The sequence below is a fragment of the Neolamprologus brichardi genome, chromosome 17 (assembly GCF_056152115.1).
Source record: "Neolamprologus brichardi isolate AB-2024 chromosome 17, ASM5615211v1, whole genome shotgun sequence".
Classification (NCBI taxonomy): domain Eukaryota; kingdom Metazoa; phylum Chordata; class Actinopteri; order Cichliformes; family Cichlidae; genus Neolamprologus; species Neolamprologus brichardi.
Window position 1 is genome coordinate 19209286 of NC_142120.1, and position 26101 is coordinate 19235386.

General features: G+C 42.5%; 1 protein-coding gene across 3 annotated transcripts in view; it reads left to right on the top strand.

Annotated features, from left to right (window-relative positions):
- usp6nl (USP6 N-terminal like) overlaps positions 1-26101 on the top strand; it is a 99570-nt gene that overhangs the window by 23428 nt on the left and 50041 nt on the right. Inside the window, exon 1 of one of the 3 annotated variants that reach the window (XM_006780943.3) lies at positions 16624-17337. The exons of the other annotated variants lie outside the window; for them this stretch is intronic. Coding sequence (XP_006781006.2) covers positions 17268-17337 — 70 coding nt within the window. The 5' untranslated portion in view covers positions 16624-17267. Of the gene's footprint in view, positions 1-16623; positions 17338-26101 lie in introns of those variants that run through there. 3 annotated transcript variants of the gene reach the window in all.

Genomic DNA, 26101 nt, shown 5'->3' on the forward strand with positions numbered 1-26101 from the left:
GACTTGTTGTTGCTGAAATTGTTGATGGGTTTAATTTCCTGCTTATGTAAACATGAGATCCCTGATGAGGGACAGCCTCTCGGTGCTGCTGTGGTTGTGATTGTATTTTTCCACAATCTTGTTTCAGCTGTTAACACGCTTCTTCAGTCTGTGTACTTTTATCCCGGTTGATACAATGATGGTTACTTCAGTTTATTATTTATTATTAGTTTTCTTGTTTATTTTGTCAGGGAACCTGCATAAAATTATAAATACAAAAAAAAAAGGAAAAATAACTAGCTGATAGCTAATTTCCATCTGGAGCCTCTGGGCAGGTAATCATACTATTGAACAAGCTATAAAATGCAAATGCATGTCTGAAATAATAGATACAAGTTGTGAAATACAATCAAATGTGCAGGGGAAAGCTAAAAACCCTCCAGGCACACAAAGCACACTGTGTAAATGGCCAGGTGTTCCCATCAAAATATGAAGCTAATCGAAAGAAAAGGGTCAAATAAATGCTGCATTTGATTAATGTGGACATAAATAACACCAACAGTCACCTCAGGGTGCTTTACATTAAAAGACCCTACACTATTTGAGCAAGCACTTGGTGACAGTGAGAAGGAAAAACTATTTTAACAGGAAGAACGAGGCTTAGGGGAGGGGCAGCCATCTGCCACAACCTGTTTGGGGGGGGGGGGTCATAGGTGGAAGAGGCGCTGATAAGCACAGGAAACCTGGAACCAAAGTAACTGAAAGCTATCCAAGCCAATGGGAGATCCTTCGAAGTTAAAGAGAGCTGGAAGGAAAGAAACACAATTTCAAGCAGAGAGTTCCGTTGAGATGGACCTTTTTCATACTTTTGTCATCGCTCCTTTAATCCTTCATTCTACAAAATGAAATGCTTACAACGCTTTTGAATACTGAAGCTTTTATTTGTCTCAGACTGGGTTGGCCTACAAAACATCAGTAGTAGACAAATGGATAAAATGGACTTGTTATAGACAAGTCGTCCTGCAGCAGAGGTTATAAGACCGAGTCAGGTTGTCTTGGTTGAAGCATATTTTGTGTGCTTGGCAGTCAGTTTCGGGGTGGGTGTTTAAAAAGCCCAGAGGCAGTCATAACTAGCCTCTCAGAGCTGCCAAATTAGCACTTCCAGTTGGTTATTTCATTGCTGCTTGGCATTTTTTTCCCCCGTACTGTCGCACTTTTATCAAGTTTTCCAGCAGCATTATTTAGCTCAAAGCAGGTCTGAAAACAGTTGGTGTTGATTATATTAGTTTTTTTTCCTGATGGGGGACAAAAAACAGTTGACTACATTTTTGATCATACCCTCGAGACAGCCATAACTTAGGGAAGCTGCACACAGAGTAATTGACATTATCAGTGCATAAAATATAAAGATTTGACTTTCATATCAGGATGCAGAGACCTGTGGCTCATTGCAAGTTCAGTTGCTGGCAGCTATTTCTTAAAAATTCATCTAGCTGATTGATTTAAACCGCTGAACTGGTTCACCCGATGAATAGCATTAGACCAACTGACTGCTAACTAAAGAAGAGAAGCTGCCATGTGCCGTCTGCAGCAGGCAGTCATTTTAATGGAAAACAGAACGTTGTTTTTTTTAATAAATAATGTATATTTTAAACAAGATAACTGTACCATAAGAATTTAAGATCAACTGACACAAATTGCCTCCCTCTTTTTCGTTGGCTTTCTCCTTCTCAGACACACTCAAATGATGTTGCTTTGCCACCGTCTCCTCATGGGTTCACTGTATTTAGTTGCCATGGTGAGCCGAGCAGCTCTACTGTTTTTCATCGACGGCGCTCAGAAAGTTTGAGGCATCAATACTTAATGTCTGGACATCAGACAAATGGGAGCTGGTACAACAAAGAAACCCTTGCTGTGCTTAAGAGTGTGGCTTTTATGATGTTTCTACTCTTTGGGAACGTGGTGTGAATTCACCCACATTTCCCTCCACTTTGTTGTTGTCCTCATCCAGTCGTATTTGATAACAACTGATGTTCTCGTGCTATGAAACTGTGGTGCAGTTAAAGTTGGTATTGTACTCACGTCGTGTAAAAACTCTAGGCGTGCGTTGCATCAGACTCACTGAAAGCAGGAAAAAATAAACTACAAGGTTGATTTGGATTAAACCTTTTAAAATGGTGCATCAGCAAAGAAAGAGCACAATGAGATCATATGTCTGTGAAGGTTCTCAGTCATCCAGGTCATCGTAGTCAAAGGAGCTCTTTGGGGGGGGGGGGGGGTGTAAATCTGGGACTCCCCACCATTTGACCCTAGAACTGAAGAAGCTTCTCGGATGCGAGGTGAAACGTCTTCAAGCAACTTAAAGAAGTCCAGACGCTTTTCTTTGCAAGCTCCTTTGACCACAATGAGATCACTTTCTCAACCCTCCAAGCTCTAAGGCCCTTTGACTTCTGTGGGGAGCCTTTGTAGGGCCATGATGTGTAAGTGACCAGCAAAGTTGCTGGCATTTATACTTTTGCTTTACATGTTAATTAGCATGTGGTCGTGTCCTGGTGTTTTATACACAGTGCCACCCAATAGAAACAAATAAAATTCATCCTCTGCCTAATCACATGAGAAAACGGGTGTAGGTCACAATCAGCCAAGGTTTCAGATGAACTCACCGTGAGACCTAATAACTCCCCTCAAATGTGTTAAACGTAAGAACTAGGAAGAAAAGTAAAAGAAATATGCTCAAGTAAGGTACAGATACCTGAAAAATCTACATGACAAAGTATTTGTACTTTGTTACTTATCACCTCTGATTAGTATTGTAACAACATCTCTAACGACACAGCCATGATTCATGTTAGTTACAGCTGTTATTTGTCTGTCAGTGTTAGACAGACAAATAATGTCGTGCTCCTTCCTGCATGCATTTACATGGTGTGTTGTAAACTAGACTTGGCTGACCACATTCGCACAGTTTATCTAAAAGTAGGTGAAGCAGAGGTAAAGCCAAGCTTTGATGTATTTTAAGTAAGTCCGAAAGGAAGCTTTTACTTTGTAAATATCAACCCCGCCCACAACCCCCCCACCCTCACCCTCACCTTTACTACAGAGCCCTCTCCCCACTCTCTTACCTCCCTTGTTTCCCCCCCTTCCTCACACTATGATGACACCCCCCTCCTCCAATCCCTCTCTCAGCAGCAGGACATCTTCCCCCCCCTCCTTCCAATCATCTCCCAGTGTCACAGTGGATCAGGTCAGGAGACAACTGAGGAAGCTTCGCCCCAGAAAGGCAGCAGGTCCGGACAAGGTGTGTCCGAGGATGCTAAAGGCGTATGCTGCTGAACTTGGGGAGCCGCTACAACGAGTCTTCAATCTCAGTCTGCGACTGGGGAGAGTGCCCGCCCTATGGAAGACATCCTGCATCGTCCCGGTCCCCAAAAGGAACCGGCCCAATGAGCTGAATGACTTCCGACCGGTGGCACTGACATCACATCTTATGAAGACTCCAGAGCGGCTCTTCCTCAACCTCCTCCGACCACAGGTACAACATGCCCAGGACCCACTACAGTTCGCCTACAAGGCGGGTGTCGGAGTGGAGGATGCCATCCTGTACCTCCTGCATAGAGCCCACTCACACCTCGATGGGGGAAAAGGCACGGTCAGGATCCTGTTTCTTGACTTTTCCAGTGCCTTTAATACCATCCGGCCCTGTCTGCTCCAGGAGAAACTGAACAGGATGGAGGTGGACCCCTGCCTGGTGGCTTGGATCTCCGACTACCTCGCCGACAGGCCACAGTACGTCAGGCTGAAGGACATCACGTCTGACACTGTGGTCAGCAGCACAGGAGCACCACAGGGAACTGTGCTGTCCCCTCTTCTCTTCACCCTGTACACCTCTGACTTCTGCTACAACTCTGAATTATGCCACATTCAGAAGTTGCAGACGACACAGCCATCATGGGGTGTATCTGGGATGACCAGGAAGAGGAGTACAGAAGTCTGGTGAGGAACTTTGTCGCATGGAGTCACACAAACCACCTGCAACTCAACACCTCAAAGACTAAGGAACTGGTTGTGGACTTTGGGAGGTCCAGAGCAGGTCCACTGCCGGTTCAGATAGAGGGGGAGGAGGTGGAGGTGATCAACAAGTACAAGTACCTCAGGCAACACAGAGCACCTGTACAAAAAAGGCCAAAGCCGACTGTACTTCCTCAGGAGGCTGAGGTCTTTTAACATCTGCAGGAAGCTCCTGAGGATGTTTTACCAGTCGGTGGTTGCTGGAGTACTGTTCTAGGCTGTGGTGTGCTGGGGGAGCAGCACAGCAAAGAAGGACTCATCCAGGCTGGAAAAAATGATCAGGAAGGCTGGCTCTGTGGTCGGCATGAAGCTGGACACTCTGGTGTCAGTGGCAGAGAAAAGGACACTAAAGAAACTGCTGGACATTATGGACAATGCTGGGCATCCTCTGCACACGGCCATAAACAACCAGAAGAGTCTGTTCAGTGACAGGTTGCTTCTCCCAAAGACAAGAACCAACAGACTTAAAAACTCCTTTGTCCCACACGCCATCAGACTGTTTAACTCCTCTCTGGAGGGGAGAGGGAGGGGAAACAGGAGGACAAAGGAGGGGGGAACAACTAAGCTGTAGTGCCTCTCCACTTCACTGTGCAATTACCTTTTGTGCAATACTTTTTGTTAATAATCAGCGGTGCAATAGACTCCATACTTGAAATGTGCAATTCACTTGTATTTTTATTTTTATTTTTATTCCTATTTATTCTATTTATCCCCTTTGTATATTTTATCTATATATGTCTTTGTATTTATATATGTGTGTATATATATATGTATAATATTCTTAACTCTGTAACTTCTGTCGGTGCTGTGCTTTTTGGAAAACAAATTCCCCAGAGGAACCCACCCGAGGGATTAATAAAGTTTTATCTAATCTAATCTAATCTAATCAAAGCAGGAGTATGCAGGTGAAGGAATAACGACAAAAAACCTGAATTTGAATTTAGACAGCAGCTCCCCTTTTGATTTTTAAGCCCTGCCATCAGACATTTTAAGAGCTTCGTGCACCTAAAAAAAATGAAGTTATGGTCTAATTTGCTTGCTTTAAGTGTTAATGAATACAATAACGTGTTTATTTTGTAAATTCTGCTAATTTGAGTAAAAAAAGGAAGGTAAAGCAGTGTAAGCTTTGCTGTGGATTTCAGTTAGTCATGTGCTCCTTGCTGGTCACAATCTCTCTCTCTCTCTTTTTTTTTTAAGTCAAATGCACAACTATTACAAATGAGCACACAAGCATGTTGACTTAACAGTTCGTAACATATCTTATCAGCTCTTAAGAAGCCACATTTGCAGCCTCCCGCAGTCACAGTGAGCAATTATCTTACAGTAAACCCGGGAAAAGCCACAGCACTCCTTTCTGAATCCCACAGTCACTGACAAACATCTCCCCACCCATCAGCCCGTGATAAACGACGCACAGCCTATCGACCAACGTCAAGTAGGATACACCTGATCGACTGCGTGATGTATGAATGTGTTCGTGTGAGAGTGAGAGAAGAGAAGAAGGGAGTGAGCGTGAAGCATTGTGGGTAATATTTGTAGACTCCCACGTTGGCGAGGCGGTCACCGCGAATGTCTGACTGTACATACATCAAACATCAGCTCAATCTTCCTTACCCAGCATCCTCTGCTCCTGCCTTAATGACTCTTTGTTGATCTGTTTGTAGCTTTGTCTGCTTAAACGGCACACAAACACACTAATGCTCACAAACATGTCACAGCTGATCAATGGGAGGCTGGGTCATGCTGCCCTGGGAGAGTTTAGCTCTCAGGGAGGTCTGGACCTTAATGTGTACTTACACCAGAGTTGTACTGATTCATCGGCTTTCTGATATACTCGCCTTTGGTTAAGACTATATTTGGAGTTTTCCTGCTTGAACTTCTAGAACATGAACTTCTTAATTTTGTCGGCTTTATCTTGCCCGTCAAAACCTGAAAAAATCTTTGAGTTTACTGTGTGTACTAAAGTACACTTACTGTGCTTGTGGTTTATTTGCTCTACAGTCTAAACCCAAACATTGTGTAGCGTAGTAGAGAAATACCGCTGTTATTCTGTTTACCCCCATGTATTGCACATCTTTATGTCCATGTTTATCCCCACAGCACCAATGCTGTAGGGTGATAAATGGTCTAGGATTGTTCAACAAGAAGGGCTCAAAGACAGATTCAGGATATTCAAATAAACTGTCTTAACTTGACTTTGAACAAGATGGAGCAAATGTGATTTCATGTCCTCCCTCACACACATTTTCTGGATATTTCATGCTTTTATGGGTATTATAAGAAAAATGTTGAGGTTGGATTGCAGTCGGTTACACTTGGAGATGAGTAAGTTCAAGGAAAATTGCAGTTTGGGGAATGAAAAGCAAGAAATGTCCCTGAGCAGGCTCTTAACTAGAGACGACTAGCCTTAAACTACTTGGGTGCCCCAAGTCAAATTAATTTTACTTCAGAAAAAGGTTTCAGAATCTGTACTACATATGATACCGTCTACACTTGCAGCTGAACGAGGAGCAAAAGGAAAAAGAGCTGGGTGAAGTAACAGTGTCATTATAAAGCAGACAATAGAAGTTCAAAATGTAATAAATTGTAGGTTATAAGATGTACTGAACCAGTTCTGTTGGAACTGAAAGAATGAAACTTGATTAATCTGCAAATTCACCAGAGAACACCACTTATGACTCATGTGATTGTTGTTTACAAACCTCGGTTGGTGTTTTACGGGGCAGCGCAAAGCCTGAACAAACCACACAGAAAAATGCAGCAAATTATGCCAAACCGTTGTGGCTCAAAGCGAGGAAACACACCATGCAGTCAGCCAAAGTGACAGTGAAATATGCTCAAGCCAGATCTGCTGTTAAGCATATGATTCACTTTGTTTAGTTATGTAATTATATACTTATATAATTACACAATTCTCTCTGTGCCTGTGTGTGTGTGTGTGTGTGTGTGGGGTGGGTGGGTGGGGGGGTTAACTGAAATATAAAGGTTAATAATGTTTAAAGCCAAATTGTGATTTAGTTGTAGTGCAACTTCATTGTTTTTGTTGTTATTATGTTATTATTTTATTGTCAACCTGGTTTTTGAAGTGAAGACCTCAAACAATTAAAGACTAAAGAGCAGTCAGCCAGCTCCTTGCAACCACCAGTCACTACAAAGAAATGTGTGTTCTGCAACCAGTTGGTGAGCAGTTGGTGAAAATTGATGGAAGTCTAGTCACACAGACCTCATATTAACCACAGGTTGGCTTGTAACACCATCAACCTCTTTGCAGTTATTTACAAACCTTCGCCCACCTGTCTGAAAGTAATTGCAGTCAGTCTCAGACAGGTTAGCAAAGGTTTGCAAATAATTGCTGTCTAATTTATAAATGCGGACAGATTTCAAACACGTTGCAACACAGTGTGATACGTCTCGCTATGACGACTCCCACGCAAGGTTGCAGAGGACATCAGTCATTTTGAAGTTAAACTGACATCCTGTAGCAATAATTTGTGGGGGAATTTCTGAATTTCTGACTTGAAGCTGACACACCAAAGGTGGTCTGAAGTGATCAGTCTGCAACTGATTGCAAATGGTTGCAGATCTGTTTCCTATCTGGTATTGATCCCGATAAGGAAACAACCAAGGGTAATAATATCGCAAGTTAATTGCACACAGTTGCAATAATTTCAGTCATATCGTGGTCTCCAACCCCTCCAACCTGGTGTGACTGTCCTCACTGCTCAAACCATTTATTTTCATACTACTATCAAATTACTTTGCCTTAAAGGGTTGTGCTTTTATACCATTAAATAACAATAATAATTGAAGCAATTATCTTGGGCGTGTGGATAAATGTTACTATTAGGCCACAAAGAGACATCCTTTCTTTAAAAACAGGCCTAATTTTAGGCTCAGGTGTGCTTTAGGTTATAATAACAACAGTTTGTTACGAACTATTAGTTAAGGGTGCAGTCGGTGATGTGGGGAACGCAGGGCAGGTGCTGCTGGAAAATTTAACAGTACGGTTTGTAACAAGCCATGAAGGACAGCGGAACTCTGGCCGAAGCCTGATTGGTCCGAAGGCCACTTGAAGCAGGAAATGACATGGGGAGGGCAAACAGGAAATGCGAGGCAGGGCGGCGAAGTTGTTCCAGCATGTTTTTCTTTTCTGGTCGTTCCCATTCCCTCGCTCGCCGCTGCACAACGCCAGGCTGCAAGAGGAAGGAGAGGGAGGAAAGGGAGTGAGAGAGTCAACTAGAGGAGGGCATTTTGGGGAAATCCCTCCCCCGCCCCTTTCAACCCTCACCCCTGTCCACAGACATTGAACTCTTGTGAAGCTTTCAAACTGCTGACTCAAAACTGGCTGTTGTGACGTGCAGAGGGCTTTGAGTTCACTGGTTCGCTGGTTACAGATGATGTTTTTTTTAAATTGTTTTTACTGCCATCTGCGTGGAAAACACCCTGAAACTTTTTCAGATATTATGTGATACCCCAGCTCTGTGCTGTGTCTATCTGGTGGACAGAAACATGTCTCCGGTAGGATGATGCTGCTACATACCTGTAGGAGGTGTAAGTAGAAATAATCCTTGTAATAGCAGAACCGTGGCCACTGTTCCTACCTGCTTCATTAAATACATTCATGCTGTACTCTGAAGAGTCTTGTCAAAAAACTATTTAGCTGGCCTAATCTCCAAATTTGTTTTAATAGTGGAAGAAAAATAGCGGCTATAAAAGTGTTTGACAGAATTATAACCTGTCTGTGGAGTTCCCCTCCACTCTACGGATTGATTTAAGGCCTTTTAGACCTTTTATGTGGATATGCAGCCCTCGTCTTTATTGTTCTGATCCACTCTTGCTACTCAGCCTAATTTCCTGCAGTCTTCAGTTACCTTTCAGGCAACAAATGTCTAACAAAACAATTGATGAGTGGAACATCCCCATCTCCAGCTATTATTTCGACTCTACGAGCAGGTTTCCACCAAAGTACGAGCTAATTTACAAGACAGCACGCGGTGTGATGAGTTGGTCATGTTCTTATAGTTGTTGCCGCGTCTCATCGGTATTCAGCAGCGGGAGCGCCGTGACGCACTGAAGCGCAGGAGGCAACATTAATCAATGTGGCGAGCAATCAGCACCCAGCCTAATTCAATCACCCCTCCAACAGAATGCTGCCATTAGGACAACAGAGGCGTGCAAGTGTGTGTTTGTGTGCTTGTGTGCTGTTGTGTCCGTTTGATTTGTTTGCATGCTGGTCCCTACGCCAGCCTCTCAGCTGCCGCCACACTGACAACCTGAAACAAACCCCTTTATAGAGGGAAGACGGAGTGGATCGAGACCATTATGGAGATGAGTGCTGTCTAAAATTGGAGATGCCACTTTCTTGCAGTCCACAATCGAGACACAAGATCAGATGCGAGGCCAGAGAGATAACAGTGTAGTTGTTGTTGTCATTTTCTGCAAAGGAAGCTGAGATTGAGACAAAGAAGTGCTGTGAAGCAAAAAAGTTTTCTCTCTTTCTTTCGTAGCAGGCAGCAAAGATGGGAGTCGTGTTAAGTATATGGCGTCTGGACTTCCTTCCTTCCTTAACCTATTATCACCATTATCACTCTGCTATATGGTTTTCCTAAAGAAATGATCCAGTCAGCATTGGGCCTTAAAAATGCAAGACTCAACATTTTTAATGACTGTGTGAAAATTAAATTGATCAGTTTATTATTATTTTACCAGGAACTTATCAGAAAGTTTACAGACTAACTCGCTGTTTTAATATCTGCCTTAAAAACGATACAACTTTAGTGTTGTATCAGCTTGTCATGCACCATTTGGCACAGCTGTATTGAAGACACAACTCTATGGCTGTGTCGGTCTTTCCATCCATTTCAATTATGTAAATGATGAGACTTTCTGGAAATACCACAGCAACTTTTTTGAATCCTGCTTCAGCTGTTTCTAATCCTGTACCAGCGCTGATGTGAAGATTTATTTTCTGAGTCGTAACATCTATCCATCATCATTGAAAATCTGTACGAATCAGAGAAATTAAATTAAGTTTATAAGCTAATAATCCTAAAATATTAGTGAGAGAACCCTGTGAGGAAGCATTTGGCAATATTGGGGAAGAAGAAATTCCTTTTACGATGAAGAGATCTTTGCATGGCTGCCAGTGTTGTGAAACAACCACAAATATTCAAAGTACCATTATCAGTAAAGAAGACAGAGGAATAACTAAAAATGATGGGCAAGCAGAGCTAGAAGCTTTCTCTATAATAGCTAAGTGTAGCGGTAGCTGACCTGAAATACCCGAAATAAACAAATGTTATGTGTGTACTTGGCAGCGGTGCAAACCAAAAACAGGTACTTAACATCAGTTCATTGCTGCAAAAATGCCTCCAGTGTTTTTGTGTTAACCTACGCCAACCTGTTTCCAGTCAGACCTGTTTTCCCGCTCTTCACAGTCATCTCTGTCTCCGCTTTCCAAAATCCAAGATCGATGACCCAATTCCAGCACTGACAGCATGCCTGTTGCTAGTTTGAGTGAAGAAAGCCTCAGACAAGCAGAGCTCTTATCTGGCCTGTAGATTAAAGAGGCGATGAATCCGAGGCTTGAGCGGACTTACAGTATCTCTCCATTCTCAATCAAGTGGGCAAACTCGTGAAAGACCTGTATTGATCTGTTGCCCGTTTATGACTGGACCTGTGGGTGCTGAGAGTCAGGGCTCCATCGATACCTTCCTCCTTCAAACCTGCCCAATCCAGCTCCAGTGATAGCAGCTCAATCCATATCTCTGTAGGCGCCCTGCACCTCGCTCCCATTCCTCACAGTTTGTCTTACTCACCTTACACTTTAGACTTTGCCTCACATGTGTGACTCTTTTTATGATCCCCCTTTGAAATTCAGAAATGTAAAGCCAGTAAAACATGTCAGAAGATTACATATTGATTGTTGGGAAGGCTCTTTTTTGTAAAAGTTGAAGAAAGGTGAGGATAAGGTTGGAGTTGATTGTAAATCCAGTCCCATGTACAAAGAATAATTCCCTCCATGTGTAATGTGAAAAAAATGTTCTTTTTAAATAGTGTCTTTATGATGCTAAGACTTAACTTTTGAATAAGGTTAAACCTCAAAAATGAACCTCTTTAATTCATTGTGACAGCTAACAATGGAAAAATATGTAAGCAATGTCATTAATAGTAAACTGAGTCATTATCATAGCTGTAGTTCTTGCTCCGTGAGTTGAACCCATTTCATTTTTAGGTCTCACACTTTGTAGTGTTTCAAATAGAGCCGCAAAAGATACACCATAAATTAAAGATGTGTTGTATTTGAATATATAAATGGCTCATTAAATATGCATGTAGGCTATAAATGAAATATTCATTAAGCTTTTATAATGCAGCAGTGCAAATATATTTGATCAGTATATTTAATAGTATAATTGTTGAAATTTGTAAACATGACAAGATAATGTAAAAGAATCCATCCATATTTCAGGCCAGACTGGAGCAGTCTAAGCAAAGAGCAGGAAGCATCCTAGTCACATGCCTAAACCACATCAATTGTTTGGTTTTTTTAAATGTGTGGAAGTAGTTAAAGAGCAACAAGGTCTTAAGTTGTTAAATCAAGCTGGGAATCCACAGTAGGAATCCACCGGCTAGTCGGCTGACTTAGCCTTTGGGGGCAATGGCAATTTTTTCTGAGCTTCCAGTGTCGTCAGCAGGTACGCAGAACAGGAATTCCTGGCAGCGTTTTAAAAAATAGGATCCACCCTGGAAGTTGTCAGGACATGCCCAAAGAGATGATCATCCAAAAACACAATAAAAAACAGGGGATTTTAAAAAAATAAACATCATTTAGTTTCATGGTCCACTGGTCTGATGAGCCTAAAGACAACATGTTGATATTAAACAACCATCAGCTGCTTGCTCAACATCGAATCTTGGTTAAAGGGAAAAAAAGCTATTAAAATCTGAAAGTTGTGCCAACGTTGAATACCTAACCTTGCTATGAAATCCATTTATCATCTTATTGGGCAGAATTATTAGGGTAGTGTTCTTCACAATGAGTTCTTCATGTTTCAGAGATGGGCAACATTATATTACTGCTTTTTGTGGAGGAGTCATCCATTTAGTAACCTAAGTATTTGTTAATCAGATTTTCGGCAACTAAAAAAGAGCAAAGGTGTGCATTTCTTTTTTTTTTATTACAATAATCTCATCAGTATTTATTGAATTATAAGAGATGTTGTGACTGGACCTGGATTGTATGAGGAAACTGTGTCAACATCTGTCTGTTTAACGTCCAGTTTCTGCCATCATGTGCTGAACAGTTTGATTTAGAGATAAGGTTTATGATCCGGGCTTTTACTTGCTGGTTTGTGGTACACTGGAAGAAATACTGCTCTTTGGCTCACCACACGCGCTGCTTACCTGCATTCAACAAGAACCTGCTCAGACACGACCGGCTATTAACTGCTGACGCAATACAAAAGGAAACTAGAAAACTGTTGTTCTCCTCGCCTTAAGATTCTGTATTCTCACATCTTTATTGGTGTTACAAAGAAAAGAAAATGCCACAGGTGCTTCTACTGCTGTAGCACATCCACCCACAGCAGTACTAGCTTTAGGCTGTGATGGTTTTGATGCACGCCGTTAGCGGTGAGGCTAATCTGGTAGAAGCTGGTGTTAGCAAAAGACTGAAGGCGCTTGAATGGTGATCGTAGCGGTAGCTGCTAAAAGCCACGCTTTCACCTTATGTAGTGGGGTCACAGCCTAGCAACAGTGGGTCTGAGGCTTAGCAACAGCAGCCACATATTCAGTCCAGCAATGCAGTAATTGGACTTTCTGACAAAGTGCCGGTGGACTGACACGCTAACAAATACAGACACACTTCATCACAAGGACACATGTGCACACTTGTAGTGCACAGCCCTGCTTGTGTGTGATGACGAGGAGTGAAAGACAGAGAATGTGTGTCATTAGAGGAGAGGGATTGAAAGTGTTTCTGTGTGTGAGGGAGAAAAAGTGCGCCTTTCATTTGAGTCTTTCCCTGTGGCTCTATTTATATTAATGATGAACCTTGGTGCTGGTGTCGCTGCTGCTTCGCCCGTCTGTGCGCTGCCCTGTCCTTGGGGACTATGAATTATGTCTGTCATCCAACAGTATTTGCAGTATTTTGACAGTTAACACTCTGCAAGAGCTCAAGGTCACATCTGGGTTATTATCATTTTGTTATAAAAAATAGTTATAAGCTAGTGAATAATCAGTTAATTACCAAGTGATCATTTTCTGATTATCTGATCAATCCATTGGTTACCTTACCAATAAAAAAAATAATAAACCACAGCAAGTTTTTAAATGAAAAACTGTTTCTTTACAAATAAATAGTACGTAGTTGTTTACATGTTCACCTAACAACAAGGAGAAGCTTCCCAGGACGAGGAGACACCGATTCCCTTTGGGGTATCTGCAAATTCAAACATGTGGAGCAACTCGTTGTTGAATATTTGGAAATATTCACACTGCTGCCTGATTGTTTTAAGCTTGGAAAGCCCTGTAGTGTACTGTTTTGTTTTGAGCTACTGATGAAAAGTAGTTTGTGTGTTTTTGTTTTTTTCATTCTCTTCCAGATTTGTGATACTGTGGTTTGCAATGGGTATCTAGATAAAGACAGAATGACAACCTCCTTGTGAATAGGGAAAATCTGTCATTGCCCATCTAGTGACTGCAAGTAGCTGCAGCAACCAACTGGTCACCCAGAAGATGGGCATGCAACGGTATCAACCTCTGGGTCACTGCAACCTGTCTCTAAACAGTTGCAGTCTAACTCAGACTGACTGCAGTTACTCTCACACACATTGCAGACAGACTGCCAACCTACTGTAATCAATCTGAGTCTGTGCTGAGGCATCTCTTTGGATTAAGGAACTTCATGTTCATATATAAAAACGAGGTTGCTGTGCTCCTGTATGCAGTTAAGTTTCCACCAAGCAGCAAATGTTTGTTCTTTTAGATCAACGAGGTCTCAGACTGACTCTGTCTTCTTGTTGTTTTGCCATGAGGCACCAAAGTCAGTTTAAATATGGTAACGGACCATGAATCAATGCAAACCTGGTCTCCATCTTCAACACAACCATTTTGGAGTCCCTGAGACAGCAAGTTTATTTCTGGTTGTTCCGTGGACTTTAGCATTTAAAAAATCAACAAACAAAAAAACTCATGCATGCATCACCAGAAGCGTAGGTCTCCGTAATATGTGATCAACATAAGTGTGATGAACATATTTCATGAAAATTGATTACTTTGACCTATCAATCCTGCATTAAATAATTACTGTATTCCTAAAATTTTGGTTGGAAAAGCAAAATTAGGCTCATATTTGTGCATGATTAAGCCTATTAGAGCCACTTCAGCTTTAACAGCTTCCCAATGATAATCAGGGAAGCTCTCATCAGATCTCTATTAAATTCATATGTTAACAAGAGCATGTGTTTTGTCCTCGTGTCACCCACTGTCACTGGCATAACTCTGCTAGAGATAAATAAATTACAGCTAGAGGCATACAGCACCAGTTTGTAATGCAAAATACATAACTGGAATTATTATATCAAGATGATGTGGTTAGAGAGATGAACAGAGCGGAGGTATGTGGACTGATTAGAGATGTAATAATAGAGAGAAGCAGAGAGCAGGGAAAAAAAGAAAGATGTACACACAGCTAACAAGCGAGGCGGAGAGTTACCAAACATCATTATGAAATGTGTACTGTACTAAGACTTACTGGATTTAATCAACTCTCTAATCTCATAAAAGAATGGGAGTCCCTGGGGTTCTTAAAAAAATAATCTCATCAAACATCCCCGTCTATAACGGAGCACTGAAAGTCTGGATTTCTTGAAATCGGTAAATATATCTGTGACGAGGGAGGCATATGTCCATCCTGTCTCATACGGAAATAAAGAAATGCATGTCAGTGTTGTAATGGAAAACAAGGCAGGGCAAGACGATGTGTGCAAAGCATTGGTCCATTTTACAGATGTTATACTGAACATAAAGCTCCCAGACAGGAATTGGACCAGTTTCTCTTCTGGGTATTGTTTCCGAGTGTAAAAGAATTAAAAGCTGTTGTAGAATTCCATAACAGTAAAGATTACATAAGGAATTTAGAATTTTTTGGATGCCTCTAGCTGTAGTTTATTTGTCAATACCCGTGTTGTGCCAGTGACTTGGGGATGAGTTGAAGCTGTTATCACGGCCACTTTCATACGTATTTCAGAATGTTGGTGGGCCAGTTTGAGCTCTTGTTGGAGGAACTGGGACCACATCTGAGGAACAGAAATTATTTATGTGAGCCAAGTGACCCCGAGCAGTGCTTAGCTGTGTATCTGAGGTACGATAGGATTATTTTACTATTTCCACATCGTCATATGTTCAGTATGCAGGCACGTTATGAGCTATGAGCGGGCTTGCTGCAGAATGCAGTGATCCAATTGGTCAGATGTGTTTATTCATATGCTTAAAATCTAAAAATCGACATGGATCTGAAAAAATGCATGCTGGAAATGCGTCCTTTATGGTTGCTGCGCACAGCTGCAACCAGAGTAGGTGAGCCCAAAAGATATTTTTAATGGACAAAATATTTGCACGAATCTTGAACATCTGGTGTGTAAAGACCTTTTCTGAGCATCTAATCACTGATCTGTTCATCCTACTGAGCTACAGCCACCTGGCTGCTGATTGGCAGTAACTGCTTCTAGATGGGCTTCAATCCTGGGTCACAAACTTTTGAATTATTTCACCTCAATGCCTCAAACTTTCACAATCATGCTTTGCTGCTCTTTAAAAGAGGATCATTGTCTCTTGGAGTCCAGTATCGAAGCAGGCAGCTCATCAAGGCACAGAGAAACAAAGGACGCCGTGTCTGTATTGACAGTATTTGACGACCTGGGATGAGAATTTGTTGCAGAGAATGGAGAGATGTCCAGAAGAAATAATACGATGCAAACGGCAGCCTTTTAGGACTCTTTACAGAGCTGGATAAATGTTTCCTGATAAGCACTTTTGGCAGCATGAACAGCTCTTTTTACCACCTGGATTGGAAGTTTGCAAAAAGCAATTAAAGTGTTCTTCTTACCTCTGGATGTCAGCTCCACTGATGCTGCTCTGTACAAATCATCACCTCACAAACACAAGACCAAGCATCTCCCATCCCTCTGCATTCTGCTCATGCTTCACGGCAAATGAACACGAAGAGAAAAATAGGGAGGGGGTGAGGGGGTGGGGGGGTGGAAGAAAGCGGCACAATGAGAAGAAGAGAGAAAAAACAGAGAAGGGCGGAGTGGTGGAGAGGAAGGGAGGGAAGGAGATGCTGCGGGTGAGTGAGTGGAAGCGCCCATTAATTTGAATTTAAAGGATGTGAGGAGAGGACGGCACGAGACGCAGCCAGCCTTTGCAGGACCGAGGGAGGAGAGAGGGGCGCTGGGAGAGGAAAGAGATGGATGAGAGGGGGGAAAAAAGAGTCTGAAAATGAGATGAGAGAGTTGGGCAGTTAAGAGGCATCACTGCCGGTCAGCTGTGCATCTATTGATCCGCAGCGGCCGGGTGGTTTTTCTGCCAGAGCCACCGGAGAAAAAACGGATGAAAGGGGGGGGGGGGAAAGAAAAGAAGACTGCTGTGTTGTGCTTTTCTTTTTCTTTTTCATTTTTTTTGTTTGCTGCCAACCTGCGAAGTGAGAAGTGTGTAAGAGCGCTCCAGCTGAGCACATCACACGCGAGACGAACACATTCAGTTCGCAGAGTCTGAGCTGCCAGCGAACATCCACTGCTACTTTCAGCAGCCGCCAGGAGTTGAGTCGAGATTTACGGGCTGCTTCACGTGGAGCTGAGGCAGCATCCAACGCAGGTGAAGCTTGAGATTTAGTGTTTACTGCTGCTGCACATCTGTGCCGTCAGCTGTTTTATAGAAAAATACTGTGAAAGCGGAGGATACTTGAGCACCGGAGAGTTTGTAAGCATGTCTTGACATCTGGAGAAGGAAGAAGACTGAGCCGGCAGCTCTCGTCCTGGCGTCCTGAGGTGCGAATGGGATGCTGAAACCAAGATCTTCAGGAGTCAAGATGTGGATTAGGAGATGAATTCTGAGGAGGGGTCGAGGAGGGATGAGGTTTTTCGGGGTGAGAAGGCAAGAAAGGGCTGCCACTGCCCCGTGGCACCTCCGCCTGCCTCCGCCGCCACCTCCCCGTGAACATGCAGGTCCTACAGATCGTCAAGGAGCTGGTGTCGCCGTCCAGACGCAGGGCAGCGGCCAGATTCGGAGGTGTGTGTGCGCATTTTATGATCCATTAAGCTTCTATTGCAGCCACTAATTGTGTCAGAGGACAAAGATTTGAATCAGTGCAATGAAGACAAGATCAAATCTACCTGACCAAACATTATTTTGGGAGAAAGGTACGAGTAGAGCCTTGTTGAATGTATTCAGACTGATATGAAGTGCAAGCACGGTGGTTAGCACTGTTGCTGCACAGCAAGAAGGTCCTGAGTTCAATTCCACCATCAGGCCCGGGTCTTTCTGTGTGGAGTTTGCATGTTCTCCCCGTGTTTGCGTGGGTTCCCTCCGGGTACTCCGGCTTCCTCCCACCGTCCAAAGACATGCAGCTTGTGGGGATAGGTTAATTGGATAATCCAAATTGCCACTAGGTGTGAATGTGCAAATGAATGTGAGTGCGAATGGTTGTCTGTCCCTGTGTGTTGGCCCTGCGACAGACTGGCGACCTGTCCAGGGTGTACCCTGCCTCTCGCCCTATGACAGCTGGGATAGGCTCCAGCGCCCCCCGTGACCCTGAAAAGGATAAGCGGAAGCGAATGGATGGATGGATGGATGAAGTGCAAGCAGGTTTTCAGTGAATCTCGTCCCTGAAGCAGGTGAAAGGTCTACTGTTTCACTCTCTGTTATGATGTGCCTCACTGTGAGGAGCTGTTAATCCTCATCAGACAACTTCATTACTGTAGGTTTCAGTGGAGTGTTGGTGTTTCACAATAGTTTAAGGTCACCGCCTTTTCTTGGTTCAATTTCAGAAATATTTATTACTCTGATCTGCATAATTAGTCATGCATTAATTTGGTCTACTTGCAGCAAACTGCTGCCTAGAAAGTGCCATCCGAATCAGTGTCAAGGAAAAAGGTTTCTACCCTCTCATAATAGCCCAGCTCTGTGAAAAACAGCTCACACTTGCAGCCTCTTCTCAAGAAAATGTATAGATTTGAAGTTGGTGAATAAGATGCATAAAAATGCTCCCAGCAGGTGCTGAGGTCCAGTTTTTTTTTAAAAAAAATCACATTGCTTGAAGAAAAGTGAAGCCCTAAGATGTGCGAGACTGATGCCTGCAAATAGATATCTGCATATGAATACGTAGAAGCTGCAGCCGGGGGGAAACAGAAAGCCTGTCATTCACTTGTACTCTGGCTTTTATTGACCACTTGGGTTTTGAGCACACTTTGGTACACTGTGTGTGGTAAGCATATAAGGGATGTCATTTTCTGTAATGCATTAGATAATCATGGGCTGTTTCGATTTAGCTTTACGTTCATTTTTCATTTATCTGCATTCGGCTACAGTGAAAAGGAAAGCTTGGCTCAGATATCTGCTGCCTGCACGCAAAACCCCTCAAAAGTAGCAGCAGAGGTGACCAAACACGAAGCAGTTCTCTTAGATGGAGAGAATCAAAGTATGAAAGATGGACGTAGCTATAGATTAGCACAACCTGGTTAATCTCCTTTTCTGACTCTTAGAAGACCAAATTATGTGGTTAGAGACTGGGCACATACAGCACTATTAGAACCACATTAATGGATCTTTAATGCCCCCTTTGTCCCTAAAAGTCAATGTCACAAGTAACACTTCTGATAGTTGATTTGATGTGGCCTCCTTGGCACAAAAACGCTCCAGTTTAATAATAAAGTTAATTAGTTTGTACTGAATGTCATTGTGGATGAGTTTAAACTTTTTGGTGTGCCATGTGTCATTAGTCTGAATGGGACGGACATGCCCCTCGAGCAGCTTCTGTAATAGCTCTGTTGCTGTGGGACGTGTGTGTGTGTGTGTGTCACGGCTTCATTTCTCTGGTGTGCACTGAATAATGAAGCATGGTGCTCTGAGTAACGGAACACTATCTGACCACTGACCCGGTCCTGTCTCCTGGTTGGATGCCACCCTGTGCGATCTGTGATCGCCACTATTGCAAACAGGAGACGTGTTTTTTTATTGTCGTAGCCACAGGTTTGCCCGAGCTCTTTGCCACTGCAGAAGGAGGAAAGGCACAGTGTGTCGCTTCAGTGCTGCTTGAATAAAAAATAAGCTTCTGTTTGTTACTGTGGGGAAATTTGCATAAATTTAATGAGAAGTTGATGGGCAGTTTAATCGGCACTTGTTGCAGGTTTCTTCAAAATGTAATATTTTTTTTCGAAATACTGTTATTTATTTATTTTTTGCACCTGCTAAATGTTCATGTACTTGATTTCAGCTTTCACCTGACTCTTTCTGATTTTCCCCATGTTGTTATTCCACTTGTGCAAATGTAGAAACCTTTATGTGCTTGAAGCCACTGTTAACCACTGGATGTACCTGCTCTAGCAGCAAGGATATATTTGATTTAAAAAGCTTGAATTCAGGTAGGAAATGCTTTGTCTCCTGCCAGCTGGCATTCATAACAGCTTCAATTTATCAACTGGCCCCACAAGGACACTCGTGTAGGGCCAATTAAAGCACACAAGGAAGCGCTGCAGCATGGGTTGCATTGGGGGGCCAATATTTTAGGACTTGGGTCCCAAATCATTGGTCAGAAAAGATCGATGGCGACAGATGTTACATTCTCCAGCACGCAGGTGCTTTATTTTTGGTCACTGGACAAGGTCATTTACTAGTTTAACTCCTGGTTGTTACGTTTCTTCCATTTTTTTTTTCTCGTTAATGCAGACAATGCACTGGGAAGTTGGCAGGTTAAAGAGATAATATCCAATCAGATGGTATTAGTTAATTTATGAATGGGTATTCTATAATATTATTATCTGAAGGTCTCATTGTCTGGAAATACACATAACTGTCTGTACTTTTGTGCTGTTATTCCTTCATCACTGTGAAGGGACAGCTTTTCCACAACATATATGTGAAGTCCAGCTCATTAAGGGACCTTTGAGCTGTTTTTAATGACTGAAATACTTCTGTGGACACTCTTTTTCTTTTTTGAGAGGTATGTGTCCAGCATGGGAGCAATAGGGATTTCTCAAACAATGAATTGCTGTAACAGAGGTGGCATAAACGGGGTTACAGACTTATCACATTGTTTTGTGTTATTGTTTGTATTGAATCTACCTAAATATCATTGTCACATCTTCTGAGAGAAGAGAGTATCTTCTGGTTCAGAATGAGCCTTTGGGGGGTGACTATGCTCAGCAATGAGCCTGATACAGAAACGTCGATGACTTCAGACCATTTTATAAACGAGACCTTCTGTGAGAAGAAGTTGGGGGAAAAAATTGAATAAAAAATAAATATTTTATTACAGTACTGTGTTTGGGGTGGAGAGTGGTGGGGGTGGCTAAAGTGTGAGAAAAAGCACTGCACCCCATCGCCTTTCTCTGCTTTCTCTAATTGAGCTGCATTTGTCAAATTCAAAATCCAGTCCAACGTCGACAACCATGAAGATAACTTTTTTTGCCTTCTTCTTTTAAAGAATGATAATATTTTTTAATGACTGCCCATTAACAATCCACACTTTCCATTTGGCTGTCGTCTTTATCTCGGTCTATCGGCCCTGCAGACGAATTCACCTTGGCTCCTCTCGCAGCCTGAATCAGTGCAGGCAGATTTAGCACGACGGCCTCCAGCAGATACAGGACACACAAATTCACACACTCGCTGCAGTTCTGTGCAGACTGGGAGGAGTGGTGAGTGGGGATAAGTTGCGAGGTGCCAGCAGATGTTGTTGAGCTCCTCGGCTGGATAGCGCGATGGCATGTGTGTGGGATAACAGAATATCTGATCATTTGCCTAGCTCCCTGTCAGCTTTGCAGGATCAAAACCACATGTACTTGTGAGGAAGCATCAGATTGTGTGTGTGTGTGTGTGTCTGCCACATTTCTGAGCATGCTCCGTAGTTCCTGCCACATCAAAAAACAATACATGTCATGTTCATTTTAATAAAGTAATGTCTTAGTTGGGAGAAAGAGCACTCGTAAACCTGCAGTTTTGAAGACTTTTCCTTGGAGACAACTTAAAGTGAGCTGTTGGGGCTGCAAGCACCGTGTTTAGTGGTTAATCAGCTAATTTCTTTACCAGTTTTTCATTTGCTTCATAACACAAGACCAGGTATAACAGCACATCCACACATATTCCACAAATCATTTAAATAGCTGCTCTTTTCACCTGTAGAATAAGTTGACTAGATGCCTCTAGAAGAAGGGAAGAAACTTCTGGATGAATGAGATGGAGCACAGGGATCAGAGGTCAGTAGGTGATCTGATGGCAGTGTAAGTTTGCAAAATGTAACTTGAAGGAGGCCGACTGTAGCTGAGTCTACGATCTGGTGACTCGAAGATGTCACAGGCTAGTAAATAAGCCAGGAGTTGCAGTAGATGATTAGATTATTAGAAGGCCTGACCCCAGCATACCTGAAGCCTCTCCTGAAATTGGAAATCAATACTGAGAGAAAAGTAGAGCCCAGACTGAAGCAGCTGACCTGAGAAGGTGTAAGGCAGTGGGAGGGTAGGGCCTCCTGTGGCTCAGATTGAGTGGGTTCAGGTTAATTTATTGGTTGATTGATGTTGTTGGTGGGTCAATGTTTTAACTACTTGTTTGCTTTATAGACAAGATGAACAGAATATCTCCGTCTTATAATCAAAGCCAGTGTGAAAGTGCCTGAAACATTTATTTTTCCTAATGGCCAGCAGGGGGTGACTTCTCTAAAAAATCAAGTTACAAAACAACTATAGAAATCTATGGGCAACTGGTCCTGCTTCTCTCTTCATCTCTGACCTCAGTAAACACTTTTCAAATGAGATTATGGTCTTAATCACTAGTGTATAAGCCTCACTTCTGAATGCAACCAACAACTGAAGGTTGTTGCTTCCATTATTTAGAGGAGCCACTCCCAAAAGTCTGGGCCGCAGCCCTCTGTACTATATTTCATCCTGAACTCATCAATAGTAGGAAATATAATGGAGCAGGTGCCAGAAGAAAAGTTGCCGAAAAACTTGAACTTGACAAGGGTCTTAAGTCATAGGATAGAAAATTCTTGGAAAACTTTGTTAAACTTTTCTGGGAAGGAAATCCGTTTATATTGATTTAGGTCTGCAACAGCCTGCGGGAGGTCCAAGGCCTCAACCTGGGCTCTCATTTAAAGCTGTTTGTTCAGTCCACACTAGAGTAAAATTACTTGGGGATCTCATTATCATGTAGGAATTTACCCATGAGGTTGCGTTATGTGCAGTTCATTCATACAGGACAAACAAGGTCTGTGTGTCAGTCCCATTTGGCCAAATGCGTCCAGAGAGGCGGAACTGTCCGGCTCTCACTAAAACCTTGGAGAAATGTGTTAGCTTTCCACTGTGCATGAATTATCCCCTCCACTTAGTCCACAAAAGAGCACAAAAGTGCCCTGTGCACACAGAGCTTCCCTCTGCAGCAGCGTTTATCTGCTGCTGTTATTGAGAAGGGGGGGGATTTACAGCAAATCTAAAGCAAGACTGCAGCCTGCTCCTGGTCAACACCATCAGTAGCTCACTGCATTATTCAGCAACCTTCATACTCTTCCTCTCACTCTCTCTCTCTTTCAGTCAAGAAAAAAAAAGAAAACCTGGTTCACTCACATATTCAAATTCTGCACCAGGAGCATCAGACAAGGACACTTCTTGGTGTTTTGCATACCAGAAACACACCATCTGTAGGCATTTTGTGGGTATTTGCATGGCTACGTGTGTGTTTTTATTTAATCTGGACTGGAGCTTTAAGAAAACTACTACACACTGTTAAGCTAAGGAGGGACTGGCAGATAGTCCAGACCCAGCGGGTGTTGGGCTAAAGCTGACCGCTGACAACCACATTGCAGCAGAAGGGCTAATTGCCTGCCTGTCCTCAAAAGGGCAGATCTGCGGCACACTTCATAGCACCGCTGTCGACTCTGTTGGCAGAACAGTGCAGAGTTTAGCCTCAGACAGTGGACTCATTTAAACGTTGAGGCTTGTTGTATTTTTCACGGCTTGTGTCAGATTCAGTCGGCCGTATTGATCGCTGCTTTTGGTGCTTCACACCTTCTCTTATTAAATTATGTATCAAGTGATGCAACAGGCCTTCAGATATTACTGAGGCTGGGCTATTATGAGGGAGGTGTTTGACTGAGTATACATTATATAGTGCTGCATAACTATACCAGATTATAACAGGAGTTTTGCAAAAACCAATGTAGCTTGCAGATGAGAATAGTGAAGCTGGTGCTTGATAATTGCCAGAAACTTCTGTAGCTACATAAAGAAGTTTGGTTGACGTATGTAGGAAAATGGCACATGGCTTCATTGCTCTGACTTCAGCTTCCTTCAGTTTATGGGCTGAATGAGAAGACCAAACAAACGATCCACTCTCAAATGTCACATCGGGAAGAATTCATGATATTCAGTGCATTTGAACTCACTCATTCACTGTTTTGAACTGAATGCACAAGCAGGTAGCAACATCTGGGACTGAATAATGGAGCCAGTGTGAAAGTACTATAAACTGCAGTTCCTCTAACGGCCAGTAGAGGCTGTCTCCAAAAGTGATTCAATCTTCATAGTCTCCCGTGTTAAAATGTCCAACTCTTTATGAAAACTCTTCAATGGCTGATTTTGTATAATTTAATTTAATAATCCATTTGGATACTAAAGTTTAGGACGTGGCCTTTTATGACCTGAGACAGAGCGCTGTATTTATAGCTAGACGTCCGCTTGGCTATTTTATCACACTAAACTGAAACTTTTAGAGCATCATAATGGAATTGCAAACAGTATGACTTTTGTTGGGACTCAGCCCCTCCCAATAAGGTTGTGTTTCGGCTTCAGTGATTGAAAATTTAGTATCTCCTCAGATTGTTACTCTTGTAACAATTACTCGTTATTACAGTGTTAATAACGAGTCTCCAGCCTGTAAGCGTCCAGTGTTCCTCTGTTTCTCAGAAAGATCTGCCCTGTCCCTCATTCGTCACGTCCAGTTTCATTTCATGCCCAACTTGAACTTGATTGCTGTCCTCTTCAGGGTAGTCTTACCTCCAGCTGTATTTGGATCACTCACTGAAAGACCTGTTTGAATTTCTTACTTGTGCACATTAGTAATTTCTCCCTGAACTTTAAACTTGTGCAGACCAACCTTAATCCTGAGTTGCATCACTGTGGATAAGAGCTACGACTCGTGCTTCAATTTAAAGACCATTCAGAATATTCCCAAGTTGATGAATCATGTATTTGTTAGCCCACATTAGCCCTTTGCTTCCAAATTCCAAAGGCATCTGGGGAAGAACATTTGGACCAAACGACCTGGACTGTGCTGGAAGCCTTTTTTTTCTGCAAAAATTTACTTACCACCTACCCTGCTCACCAGATTTGGCTCCATGCAACGCAGTGGAGGTGGTCAAGCATTCGTCCCAAATGCTCACATGCACACAGTCACATTCAGATTGAGGGTAAAACATCAGGAGCTCTGGTAGTGGTGTATTGCTGCACAAGCATCCAACCCTGAAGGGAATGGCTGTGTAGTTTCAATATTTATTTCATTTTAATATTATTATTATTTTTTATTATTATTTTTTTTTTAATAGGTGCAGTCGCTAAACTTTTTGATGGTACCTCTTATACCCATTTTATAACTACATCTTGGATCCTTTAAACCTGTCTGGGTTTCTGCATCATTTCTGTCAACAGGTCCGACCTCTTGCTCCTAATGTTCCCACCCGACTTGTCATCGGTCATGGTGCAGGATCCGTTTCCGTTCATGCTAACAGACTCGGCTGTGTTTGATCAAACCTCTTTTTCTGGAATTTAACAATCTGGCTTCTTCGGGTTTCAATACTGCTTACAGTCATGCTTCTCTACACAGAAACGGTTGCTCTTTTGCTCTAAAGTATGCTTAAAAAAATAAATACATAAAATGTGGTCAGCTTTCATTTCCTCTGTCCTCCTTGGGATCAGGAAGCCACACTGCTTTGAAGCCCAGAGCTGTGCTTATAATTGAAGGCAGTGTGAATACTCCAAACCACAGAAGCATCTTTTCTATCGTTTGTCATCTCCACATGCTGACTGTTAGAGGATGAGAGATAATTAAGTCAGCTTGGTGGGATATATCCTGCAAATCAGCCGCAGTCTCCTGTTTATGCTCGATTTAAATCCACTGGGGTTCAGTTTGTCCAGCTGAATGGGTAATAATACTCCAGCGTAACGCAGCACCGAAGTCAATCCAACCTTAATAGTTGTGTAAAGGCAGTAAAAAGAATTGAGTATGTGTGTATTTGTGTGTAGTCTCTTTGCATGCCAGAGAAATAAGGAAATGCTCTGTAACGAGTGAGGAAGTTGTGCTGGTAGCCTTTGAGGAACAGTGATTTGAGTCACTTTCCCTGAACCACTCTTGGAGCTTCATTCATCTTTCTGCTCATCTGAGTGCATTTATTTTGCTCCTATTATGTGAGAAATGCAGCTTTAAAGTATTTTGCATTAAAAAAAATAAGTGATTGGAAATGAGTGCATGTTTTAAAAAAAGAGGAGAGAAAACAGCCGTCTGATTGTTACTCTCCTGAGGTAGTTTGACAGGCCTGTATTTAGCTCTTGCTGCCTCTGATCTGCACCGCATTTAGTCTCTTTGAACAAAAACGATGGCGTGTGGTTTGTTTACAAGCTCCTGTTGGCTGATAGACGCCTAATTCACCTTGTGGTAACTTGCAAGTCTGCAAATCTGCCACTGCTGCATGCAAATTTTAAAAAAGAAGCCTTTGAGCTCGGTATTCATAAACGAAGATGGTATTAGTTAGCATTTAGTTCTTCTGGGTCAGTGGGATTATTGCTTTATA